The sequence below is a fragment of the Platichthys flesus genome, chromosome 16, assembly GCF_949316205.1.
Source record: "Platichthys flesus chromosome 16, fPlaFle2.1, whole genome shotgun sequence".
Lineage (NCBI taxonomy): Eukaryota > Metazoa > Chordata > Actinopteri > Pleuronectiformes > Pleuronectidae > Platichthys > Platichthys flesus.
This window is the reverse complement of record NC_084960.1, coordinates 18,558,845-18,571,804: the sequence shown is the minus strand read 5'-3', so window position 1 is coordinate 18,571,804 and position 12,960 is coordinate 18,558,845. Positions and strand designations below refer to the sequence as shown.

The following is a 12,960-nucleotide window of genomic DNA, read 5'->3' as shown; positions in this document are numbered from 1 at the left end:
AATCAACAATTGTTGCTGATTTATAATAATCTATACTGAGTTGGTGAGCCGCAGCAGGTTAGGAAGTTACTGTGTAAAACACAACACTGCTATCTATGGGAGAAACAGAGCAATGCTAACACTAAAGCCGCTTCTGGGACGTTTACACATTTTTCATGTCACATATCCAGGGCATACAAGTGTCCAATTGAAAATAACTGTTGTTAATGTTGTTTGCATAAAAAAACAGATGCCTTTAAACTTCAGTAGAAGTGTATTTCGCTGATGGCAGTAAACGGTAAATATACCACATTAGCCTTCTAAACCGTGGTTTTACACCAACTGTTAATAACATATGAAGCTATTCTGTCTCCACTGCAGCAGTCACCTGAACTGACCTTGCCGCTTGAGAGGAAGATCAACTATCTGGGCGCGGAAACTATCTTGCCCTGACTCCTGCTTTTCCTGGAGTGAAGTGTCTGCCTTCTATGCCTGGAAACAGTCCTGCTGTGACTGATGACCTGTTGTTGCTCTCTGCCACAAGTGTTTCCTGCATGCGTTTTTCTAATTGCAGCTCTGAGTGTAAAATATCATCATGATAACATCAGCTTCATACAATTAATATCAGTTTATGTGGATCACCATTAGATACATATTTGCTGTCTTTCTGAAAACAGGTTGACTCATCATCATGATTATTATTTGGGAAACACATCAGACAAATAAGTAAAGTTCTGTTATATTTGATGAAGATATCAGGTTACGAGAAGAAGTGAATTCCAGTGATTTGTGGTTTTAGGTGATGTCGAACTTTTCCCCTCTGAGTAAAACCATACCTCCACAGCTGTAGCTACTGTTGAAGGTTTTCATCTGCCTGTTTGTGAAACTTTCCCCTGTCACTTCAGCATCCCCAAAAATAGCCTGTTTACAGTGTGGAAGCGTAAGAAGGTCACAAGGGGGAGGAATGCATTTCAGTTTGGATCACTGCCAGGGACTCCACACAAACACACACAGACACTTTCCACTGGGTGAGTTCAAGTTCCATGAAGTGACTCAACTGTTGATCTAAAGAGATCAGTTACAATTTTGAAAATATGTCCAATTCACACAATAATACATGTGTCCTTATGTTATGTCCTCAGCACCTTTTTGTTCACATCACTACTCATTTCTGAAAATATTGAAAAAAAATAAACAAACATGAAACACTTCTCTTCAACCTTTGAGATAATACATGTGTAACATAAACGGTACTGACACAAGCAAAGATTATATTTCAGGTTGTGGTGAAGGTACTTTTGGATCCTGCGACATTCACTTAATGTTAGTCACAGACGTTTGATAACAGTTGTGAAAATAGTTTCTGATGGTGTGACACATGTCATGTTATTTTTCAAACATACCTGAGATTTTGAGGAAATGTTGTTTAATTGATTCAGGGTCACATAATAATGTAAAAAAATGACCAATTCACTTCTGATGGCCGTGCGTCCTTGCTATGACCTTATTAGATTAATTAGATTAACTAATGAGACTGTGATAAATGTGATTAAATTACCTCATGTTTAATTTTTTGTCCATTTTGAATGGACTGGATATTTTAGTCTCATCTAAGAGATGAGACTAAATAAGAGAATAAGAGACATTTTTTTCTCATTTTAGTGCCGACTAAGTATGAATGTTTTCCTCAAACTTCAGAAAACCACATTTTGTGATTTCATCAAACTGATTTTATTAATTAAGTCCGGAAAGATTCAATAACACAAGCAAATCCAATACACTCTAACTCCTACAATAAGATCAGAATGTAAGAAAAAAACCTTACAATCAGAAAGAAGGCTTCCCAGTAGCTCCTCCCTCTATAATGTTCAGATGTAAGAACTGTGATGGAAAGATTTTGTTCTGTTGTTTCATTTGCTAGTGGGAGATTGTGTTGTACAATCACTCTCTGCTGCCTCACGATAGTTCATTCGTCAACATTTTTACTGGATGGGAAAATGACTTCACGTGGGCAGAGCGAATACACTGTTGGACTTCTGCCTGTAGGATGCACAATTTCAGCATCTTTGGTCAGGACTCTGAACCCCAAGTTTCCCCTGATGGCTCTGTGTGAATGATGTAGGATAGAAAAGTGCAGCAGAAGAGCTAAATATGTGCGTAAATGGGTGAATACAATTCAAGTGCTTTGAGTGGTCTTTAAGACTAGAAACGTTGCTACATAAATCCAGGTCCTTTGTGATTACCAGTTAGCCTGGTATTCTGTATATTTGTAATGTTCCCAAATATGCATTATTTCTAGGGTTGTGAAATAAATAGTGATTATGAAACATTAAACTGTTGAATCCGTACCTTTCTGTTACATCTTATACTGCAAACTAAAGCTGCACTATAAAATCATGATGGTAGATTTATTTAAGAACCAACGTCGCAGGTAAGAGGAAATAAGTCAACCCAAGCACGGCTGCTGACCTCGTGTCAAACCCAGTTTGCATGAGCCTAGGTAAACAGATCTGGGTGAACAGACATCGACAGCATAGGTCCACAATCAGCAAGAATGATGGATTTAAAATATACCGGTTAAAGTCTTGTTGCCAAACCCTAACTGCCACTGCCACCATTTTACAGCAATCAGCCCAGAACAAAGTAGCCCATGAAATCTACAGTGACATCTAGTGGTGGAAATGCATGCTGCAGCTGAATACCCCTCACCAAACCCTCCTCTTCCAAACATGATAGCGAACATGTGGTTGACTTCAGTTGTCATAAAAACTCAAAATGTGTTAAGATTGTCCACTTTGTGTATAAGCCTTAATATATGTAACAGGGCAACACTGTTTGTAGTTTTCAATTATTATGTTAAATGTATATTATTAAATATACTGAACATATCAAAAACTGTATATTGACATACAAAGTCATGTTGGTTTAACGTAAGGAACTTAAATATATTCAACATTTAAACAGTAAATCAAATCTTTAAATGTTCATAAATGATCCACATCTGTTTAACAAATGTGTGTATAATGTCAAATATTTAATTTATTCAACAATGCGATCTACATCATGGACTTTTTTCAGTGTATTTTTGATCCAGTTGTTTTTGCCATCACAGCTGAAAGCCAGATGAACAGCTCTTTTGTCTAGTACTTTCAGCCACCGGACACGGTGTTGTTGTTATGTGGATTGTGTACTTGTACTAAGTAATAACAGAGTCACATCCAGTGTTTGTGCTTCTACGCTTATCATGTGTCGATGTGATGACAGCACACATGGCGACATGTCATTGACTGGGCTGTTTATCTTTCAGAATGGATGTTATGTAAAAATCTGTGTGGCGGGGTCACGTCTTGTTTACTATCTTCCTGCAGAGAGCGCGGACGGGAGTGCTCGAATCCCATTGGCCGGCCGCCGCCCACAGCGCCTCGCCATTGGCTGACGTCGTGTGTTAAATAAGAATCTCGTGCGGAACAGCAGCAGCTCGTAAGGGATCGTCTCAGTGACTGTCAACGAAGTCGTCTCACTCCAGAGGATTTCACAACCTGTTTTCTTTTGCCCCTGTTGTTTCTGATAATCCATCTGTTTGAGGATGGCCAGCAGGATGAAGCTGCTGCGCTCTGTGGTGAAGGCTGCAGCTCTGGCCAACGTGCCCAAACACATAGACCACTTCTCCAAGTTCTCCCCATCTCCTCTGTCAATGAAGCAGTTCTTGGACTTTGGTGAGTGTGACCCATCTTTCACCCACCTACCTTCATTGGATTGATTCTACTCAAGTTGAAATGCTGATATAATAGTGCATTTAATATAAAAGAGATACAATAAAGTGCGCCTAATAGAGATAGTCCTTGTTACAATTTAAAACAAAATGATAATATGATTGAGGAAAGATTTGTTGAGAAACTCTGAAGTTCAGTTGCATCTTTAAGCTACAATCTCAGTGGTGCAGTAGGGGGCACAGACTTCAACAGGTTATCAGCAGGAAGAGCCGTCCTGTTATATGATTCTTAATGTGTCTCCTTGGCTTGATTTCATTATCATTTCAGTTAAGCTGAAGGATTCAGTTCAGATGTGACCTCCCTAATGTCCAATGATGATGTTTGCAGTTAGAAACAATGAACGTTGCTTGTGTTAATGCAGTAGACAGTGAAAACAATGATGATGCATGTGAGGATTTGTGAGGCGAAGTCATGTTGTTTTTTTGTATCTTATAACAGTTTTGCCACCCGTATTTGCAAGTTTGTAACTATTAATAGTTACATAACTGGCTACATAAAAAACAAAATTCATGGAGCATGGACTCAGCTCTTTGTTTAGCAGCCTGTCTCTTGAATGCACAGTTTCATTCATGCAACTTTTGCAAACCTCATGATTCTAGATGAATGTGAATCAAATCGTTATGTAAACCAGTCATAACTTTTACCCCTGTTTCTTATCCCGCTCGTCTCTTCCCTTCAGGTTCAACCAATGCCTGTGAGCGCACGTCGTTTGTTTTCCTTCGCCAGGAGCTACCTGTTCGTTTGTCCAACATCATGAAGGAGATCAACCTGCTGCCCAACCGGCTGCTGGCCACGCCCTCCGTCCAGCTGGTCCAGACCTGGTGAGAAACAGCAACTTACTACTGAGCGCTGGCCCTAAATGTTTAGGAGAACACTTGATTGAACAGCAAAGGTTTTACTGACTTGTTTACTGACAGACCTGATGTGTCCCTGCTGTCCTGGAAAGAACTCCCAGTTCATATTTCTGAAAATACTGTTACTTGATGCTTCCTTTTGTCTTTCCAAAAGGAGATCACTAAAAAACATTGAAAACACATTTGAATTATTGGTTTTAATACTTTAATGTAACTTTGCACACTTTGATATTGTCATGTTTGAGCAAAAAAGGCATGTTGGATGATTCACATCTTTCAAACCTTCATTATGAAGTATTGTCAGGTTTTTAATCCAACTGCTATAAATAGCAGGCCAACAGTGTAGGTCCCAACAAAATCCATTATTACACTAGAGAGCAAGGCAGGAGAGAGGGAGGGTGGGAGGGTGGGAGGGTGCCTGAACTTTGTCCCAGTTCCTCCTCCAGCCCCCGCCTTTCTTCATACGTTTTCGTCATCCTGCCTGCTTGTTGTTGCAGCTGAGGGGAACATGATGTTCAGAACAGTGATCTCTCTGCTGAGCATCAAAGTAATAGTGAAATGAAACTTCCACGTCATCCATGAGAAGGTGTTAAACAACAACATTTCAAAGATCCTTCAAGATTTTAAAAAACAAGTCAAGAGAATTTTGAAAACGGATGTTTGACTGGATCTTAAAAAAGTTCTGTTATTACTTATTGTATGTTTTTTAAGGCTGATTCAAGATTAATTCCATATTTTTTCATAAACATTTGACTTTTTTCCATTGATCTCCATATTGGAAGCTTGAAATATTCCCGATCTGGGAAAGTTTGCAAAGTTGCTGATGTAGAATACTGCAGAGAAACTTATTTAAAAATTACCCTGAGCTCAAAACACTGTTACGTAGTTCAGAACAAGCAAAAAAACAATCAGTGGACTGGTTTAGGCAGGTTTAACAAGCATCTGTGTTTTAAAAAAAATCCTGATATCATGCTGTGGTGTGCTTTCCAGGAACTGCTCCCTGGAAGTAGTTTCTCAACTCACTCACACAATAATAGTATACCCACATACAGACAGACATAGAGACGGAGAGACAGATAGCCACATGTTTGTGAAATTACTAGGTAGATTATTTGTTTTTGTGGTTTGTGAATTATCTGACATTGATATCTCGAGACTGTGTAAAGTGATTGATCAACAAAAACCTGGTCTGAAACCAGAGGGGCAGGAGGGTTTTAATCAATACAGCAACATGCCCCTGAACTTCATAGGAATGGGTACAACACACTTACACACAGATGAACTGATTGTATGCAAAGTGAAACTGATTTTTTTCTGCAGAGTAGTCAGTTCAGAGTTCACTGAGCATAATCATGAAACCAAAAAAACATTAACTACAAAGTTCTTTGTGGTTTCAGAAGTTGTTTTTCTTAAATGAGTAATCCCATGATCCACAGGGCAAATTGTGTTTACATGCCATAACAGGAAAAGCATGCTACTTGCTGTCCATGCGTCTCTAATGACAAACAGCAGGCAGGACTAAGGGCATGTCAGGCGACTGGCTGCTTGTTAACTGCAGGGTCACGAAAGCATCCGTATTACATGTCAGGACTGGTGATGGACATTTTTCTCATTTTGCCTTGCTCTCATTTTGCCTTGCTCTCCCACTAGACTGTCCCGATGATTCCAACTGTAGCTAGGATAATCTGTATACTGGTGTGTTTACCATGCTGTAGCTACCTCTATCCCCGATGGCTGGAATTGGCCAGATACTCAGGAACTCTCCTCTGTTTGTGTTCTCTCAGGTACAACGACAGCCTCATGGAGATCCTTGAGTTTCTGGACAAGAACCCTGATGACCACAGTGTCCTCGAGACGTGAGTACAAGACAGGGCAGGACAGAGCAGAACATTATAGCACTGCTTTCACTTTCTTCTACTTTAACGTGACCCCTGCCTCCTTCCTCTCCTCCTGTCACGTCCCTCCCGTCGTCCCTCTCCTCTGTCTCCTCCACCCTCAGGTTTGTGGAGGTCTTGGAGTCCATCAGGAACCGCCATAATGATGTCGTCCCCACCATGGCTCAGGGAGTTATCGAGTACAAAGACGCCTTCGGCCAGCACGACGCCGTCACCGACCACAACATCCAGTACTTCCTGGATCGCTTCTACACCAGCCGCATCTCTATCCGCATGCTCATCAACCAGCACAGTGAGTCCCCCCCACCATACACAAAGAAAAAAAAGCAACGATTGGTTATAATATGTCAATATAGAGCTTTTCAACCTCTGCGGCTAGTGGTATTGTACAGTAAGAAGAACTGATTTCCTTTGTCTCTTGCAGCTCTAGTCTTCAACGGGAACACAAACCCCGCCCACCCCAGCACCATAGGCTGCATCGACTCCATATGTGACGTGACAGAGGTTGTGCGAGGTATGAAGAAATTACAGGTTTTAAAATAGATTTTATTTTTTCAAATGCACGTTATTTAGAAGGTCTGAAGTTGACATTAAGTTTTCACTTGCTTTTAAATATACGTACATTATTAAAAACAAAAGTGCTCTTGGAGTGTAACCGAAGAACAGATATTTTTTGGGGACGACTAAAAGTAAATATTAGCCAAAAATAAATCTACTCAAGTTACATGAAAGATATACCGTAACAAAGTAAATATTATATACTATGTTTTAGCCCAACACTGGCCACGTCTTAAACGTGCACTTTCAGATGTCCATACAAACAAATACCTGGAGGGAGTGGGGAACCTGAAGCAGATACAACACCTTATTTCCCCTCCAGGAAGCTGCAGTGTGTTTATCCAGCCCTGATCGGATGTCAGTCCTTATACAACAGCAGTACAGTGTACGCAGGTTTTGTCCAATATATTGCAGAGGAGGAGCATTTCAAAACTGCTAGCTCCAACTGTAAGGGTCTAGCTCTGTTCAAGCAAGCCAGGACGTTGTGTCCCCATGGCGATTATAAACATCCCATAGTGATTTACTTTCATATAGTAAAATGTCTGGGTCACTTTTGGGGATTCATAGAGGAATAAAGCGCCCCACCTCCTGAAATGAGGTCTGGCCGGCTGCCAGGACAGGCTTGTTTCAGAGTCAGAACTGCTGATTGAGATCAATGATAATACTGATGATAAACGTGCATTTATCACATAGGTTTATCATTAAGTTTATTTTATGATGTTGTTTTTCCTCTCCCTCGCTCTCTAGATGCCTATGAGAGTGCAAAGTTGCTCTGTGAGCAGTATTACCTGGGATCACCAGAGTTGGAGCTGAGGCAGATGAATGGTGAGATAAACACACACACGCACACACACACACACACACACACACAGACACATACACACACACACACACACAAACTTGCTGATTGGTGCGCCTGCAGAGCATTTGACCGATTTTCTCTCTCCCCCAGCCAACAGCCTCAGAGAGCCTATCCAGATTTCATACATCCCATCTCACCTGTACCACATGGTCTTTGAACTCTTCAAGGTAATTAACGATATTAGATCTGCACAAAAAAAAATAACTCCCTAGTGCAAAAACAAACACATGTTCTCATTATTAATTGATCTCCCACAGGCCAAGGTCACATCTTCATTTATTTATCAATTAGGCAAGACATATCTTAGCAGCTCTTTCATATAAACAAGTGGTTGCTTGTGTCAGGAATGATGTTTGAAATGTCTACTCTGTGGAATCTACTGTTATAACAAGGTGCACACACAACAATATCAGCGATGAGGCACATTCAGTATAGTTTTTATAGTACATCACACTTCATGCAGCATCTATAGCTTACTTTTTAATATCATGTCAATATAATCTACTGGCTATCAAACAGCTTGTTACTCTCTCTGTGTCCTCTCTGTAGAATGCAATGAGAGCCACCATTGAGAACCATGAAGCCAGCAGGACCCTCCCACCTATCAAAGTTATGGTCGCCCTTGGTGGAGAGGACCTTTCCATCAAGGTGAGTAAATCTTCTGTAAAATGCAGAGACTCTTTAATCGTTAAGTTAGTAACATAAATGCATTTTTTACTCAGATAAAAATATCTATTTCAATGTTTTCTTATAGGAAGAGTTCTTACATATCAGTCAATGCAATACTATGCTAAGTTTTCTTTGGTGGGTGGGGTTTCATTTAATGAATCAACATTTTATTTAGAATCTCAATTCAAAAGATAATTACTCAACTGTTGAATTGTTGTGATCCTAAACATTTAAAAGTTTAAAAGTTCTGCAATAGTCACAAATGAAATGAAACAATATTGTCCAGTGAAACTTGAAGTAAACATACTTCTAGTTATTGGGGAAAAGGTTTGTTGAGTTCACTGCTGACAAAATATGCAACAGGCTTTGCACAACTTGAAAGAAGGATAAACAAACCAAGAATAGAACCAGTAATGGCACAACTAAAACTTGTCCACTTAAAATCACACTAATCCATCCTGTAATGCAGCCATACAGAAGTATGTTACACACACATCATGTGTCCTCTAAGAAGATTATGTATGTGAGGATTGTTAAGCAACATCGATGAAAAGAAAGAGAGAATGTTTTCCTCTAGTCCTCGTTCTGAAGTGACATGTTTTCATAATTCCCCCTTTGATCTTCTGTTCCTGTCCCACCTCTGTTCAGCGGCTTAATTAGGTTATATAAACCTCATAAACCTACATTATCTGCCCAGATACCAAGCACATTCATGGTAGACCACGCACACATATTTAGACAGGATAACACTCTGCACATAGCTGATTTCTGCAACCTTTGCTCCTCAGACAGACGCACACACACACACACACACATAAATAAACAAACACAATGTTACCTGCCGTGAGTGCATGTCTCTGTCAGTGTCCTCAAAAAAGACAGAAGATAAATCCTGTGTTTATGCTTAATGAGCAGTGTACCAAAGCAGAAGGTTTTCTCTCCGCCCTCTCTTAATGAGCCGACTATAATATGCGTCTCTCTCTCTAGATGAGTGACAGAGGAGGTGGCGTTCCTTTCAGGAAGACAGAGCGCTTGTTCAGCTACCTGTACTCCACAGCGCCCAGGCCTTCCATAGGAGACAAACACAGAGCCCCACTGGTAAACAAATCACACACAAGTCACACGTTCAAACACAATGTTAATATGTGAGAAGAGCTAATGTGTGTTTTTGTGTGTGTGGGGGTAGGCTGGTTTTGGCTATGGTTTGCCCATCTCTCGGCTCTACGCTCGCTACTTCCAGGGAGACTTACAGCTCTACTCTATGGAGGGACATGGCACGAACACTATCATTCACTTGAAGGTAATATATGCAGCTACACACACATTTGCACCAACATATTGCCTGATATATGAAAGATCGACTGATTGGCTCTGGGCCCCATTCTCTGCATATGGCTCAACTAATCCTAATATGTCAGATAACGATTTACACTCAATGTCTTAACCAGCTAACTTCAAATGTAACTGGAGGATTAATATATGACTTATCAGTCAAGTCACCTAAATTCAAATTAAAAATGTGAAATTGGATCGATTGACTATTTCCCTTTTTGTGTAAAGAGATATGAGAGTAATAATTCACTCAATTCAAACTGGAGCTTGTTACCTTAACTTCAAGGCCTCTGCTGGTTGCCTGGCAACCATCTGGCTGTGATGCTAAGAGTTTCCTGAAAGTCCTTGATAGTGAAAAACAAATGTTGCCTTTATACAAATATTAATTTAGCTAACAGAATCAAACTGTTACCCTCCTTTATGCATAACTGAGCTAACCAGCTCCAGTTTACAAATTTATTGTGGTATCAATCTTATCTTATTCTTGACAAAAAAATTGGGACTGTACAATTAAGAATTTAGAATGTATTTCGATGAAGTTGTACCTGTCATTTTTATTAAATTAAATTGGAGTTAGGTACAATGGAAAACAGATAGTATTATTTCAAATTACCCATGTTGCTAAAAGCACCACTAACTAAATTTTATTTATGATTTTGTCTTATTGTATAGTTCTATGAGAACTTTCTCTGAGATCTAGATTTATTTGAATCAGCCTTTCAATCTCAAATATCTAAGCTTTTCTCTCATACAGTCAACCTCACCATGGTTAGCAGCCTATAGAGAAATGGTCCAAGGTCTGGAGTCAGACAAAGGCATAATAAAACTAATGGCAAATGAACACTGCACTGAAGTCTTTTCCCTGTGTCTGTGTGCAGGCACTTTCTACAGACTCTGTGGAGAGACTGCCAGTTTATAACAAGACTGCGCTGCGTCACTACAAGCTGACTTTGGAGGCGGATGATTGGTGCAGCCCCTCGAAGGAGCCGTTGGATATGGCTGTCTACCGGGCCACCAAGTGATCCAGATGGGATGCCATGTGACTTTTGGCACAAACATTTACAAGGCGACCATTAAATGTCCTTCAAAGGCAGGGAATTGTGGGACCAGAACTATAAGCCCGGCAGTGGACGGGGGCAGAAGTGATCAAGTGTGGCCAGGCAGCGAGAGAGAGAAAAGGCCGAGCATTGCATGTCCAGATCATCCAGGAATTTTCTTGATTAGAGCGAGCACCTTCTTCCCATATCTTCCCCTGCTTTCTTTGCATGTGTGCTGTAGATAAAAGAAGAGAGAGGGCTGATACTGTGAGTCCAGATAGTGGACTGAGAGAGAGAGAGGGATGTTGAGCTAATGGCTTAAGATATACAGTGGCCATTTCTGGCAAATAATAGGATTGTGATTTAAAGGTTCAGAGTGTAGGATTTAGGGACATCTAGTGGTGAAGTTGCATGTCAAAGCATGAAGGAGAACCTAATGTAGCCATCAGTCTGGGCTACTGTGAAAAACATCCATAGAGAGGACCTGTTCCTGATATAATTATAGAGTATTTAAATATGAAGGGCCCATTCTAAGGTAAAGGAAGGAAGTTAGTTAGTTAGATCGTTTCCATTTTATCTGAAGTTACTGGTGTGCCAGGAGAAAGTTGACCCCACGTTAGCCAAATTTGGCCACACCTGACTAAATTCACCATGCAGCTTTGTCTTAACGGTGAGGAGAGTCAGTGGTTACTGACGATAACCACACTAAACCTTTTTTACTGTTTGGAAGTTGAATTTTTTTTTTCATTCTTTCAAATCTTGTTTACAAACAGGTTTAAAATGATTAATTGATCAGGCCTAAATATTGGTTTCATTTGAAAAACCATTTTGAAACATGATAAGCATTCCAACTCTTTGCAATAACTGAAGCCGTTGCATCAGTTCTAGCATACAAACTGTTAATATACTTTCAGGATCAGTTTCTTTGAGCCGACATGATTACGAATCTGATGGAATGGGTCCTTCGAGGGCTTCTCACAAGAAGTTTGAAGAACCTTGCTAAATCTAGGACAGAACACAGTATGTATTTCAGCTTTAAATCAATGCACCACTTACCTCAGAAGAAAAAAGGCATTTCACATAAATGTTATTGTGTCTTGCTGTTCTTTTTAATTAAATATTTTTTCAGTCTTTCAGTTTAAAGACGCCCTAGGAAGTTTCCCTCCGCTTGTGCACTTTAACTAAAAAGTCCTTTTTGCTATGAGAAAACAAAATACCTTCTTACGTTGTGTGACTGGTTAGTTTTTTCAGGGAATCAGTCAGACAGGCACTGGGCTGATTTTAAATAAGTTTATCTTGAACAAATCAACTATGTAAACCCTCCCTGGAATTCCTGCATTGTTGTTGAACAAATGTTCAATTGTCCAGATACTGATAGTACACAAGAATCAAAGATCATTTAGTTTGAGTTAAGCAAGTACGTGTATCACTGTCAGAGAGTTGTATAAGCATGTCTTCTATTGACAGTTGTGGTTATCCATTAAGTATCAGAACTGTGTGGAAAGTGTTTGCCTAAATCACTGAGTTGCAGATGACCTGTAACAAATCCAAAGTGAAATGTGTTTTTCAACTCTGTGCTGTATATTGTGTCACAGATACAGATTGTGTGTGTGTCAGACACTATTATCGTGTCTTTTTTCAAGTGCCTGTATTCTATTGTAAATTTGAAGTTAACTGTTCATATTGGACTTCTATTTTTTTAAAGAAAATATAAATAATTCTGAAATGAATCAAACTTTTGTCTTGTATATCAATAAATATTGGGGGAGGATTGTGTGTATTCCAGGGTTTGAAGCTGTGGGTCTCCCAGAACAGGAATTTTAAAGCAGGTTGCACTAAACCAGAACACAAAATGAACTACAAAACAAAGAGTGGGAAGATGTGTATGTATGTGTGCGTGTGTGCGTGTGTGTATGCGTGTATAGATGACCTGGAATAACTCTGAACAGTATCAGGGCCAGCACTGAGCACAGGGACTTTGGCCAACATGCAGGGTGTGTT

General features: G+C 39.9%; 1 protein-coding gene across 1 annotated transcript; it reads left to right on the top strand.

Annotated features, from left to right (window-relative positions):
• The first annotated feature begins 3,439 nt into the window (after nt 1-3,439).
• Nucleotides 3,440-12,730, top strand: LOC133971439 (pyruvate dehydrogenase (acetyl-transferring) kinase isozyme 2, mitochondrial-like). The gene is made up of 11 exons (XM_062408792.1): nt 3,440-3,695; nt 4,432-4,573; nt 6,391-6,462; nt 6,606-6,793; nt 6,926-7,015; nt 7,807-7,884; nt 8,012-8,088; nt 8,471-8,569; nt 9,578-9,688; nt 9,777-9,890; nt 10,801-12,730. Exons 1-11 carry the CDS (start codon nt 3,566-3,568, stop codon nt 10,942-10,944), a joined length of 1,245 nt encoding a protein of 414 aa, XP_062264776.1. The 5' UTR covers nt 3,440-3,565; the 3' UTR covers nt 10,945-12,730.
• Nucleotides 12,731-12,960: the final 230 nt, after the last annotated feature.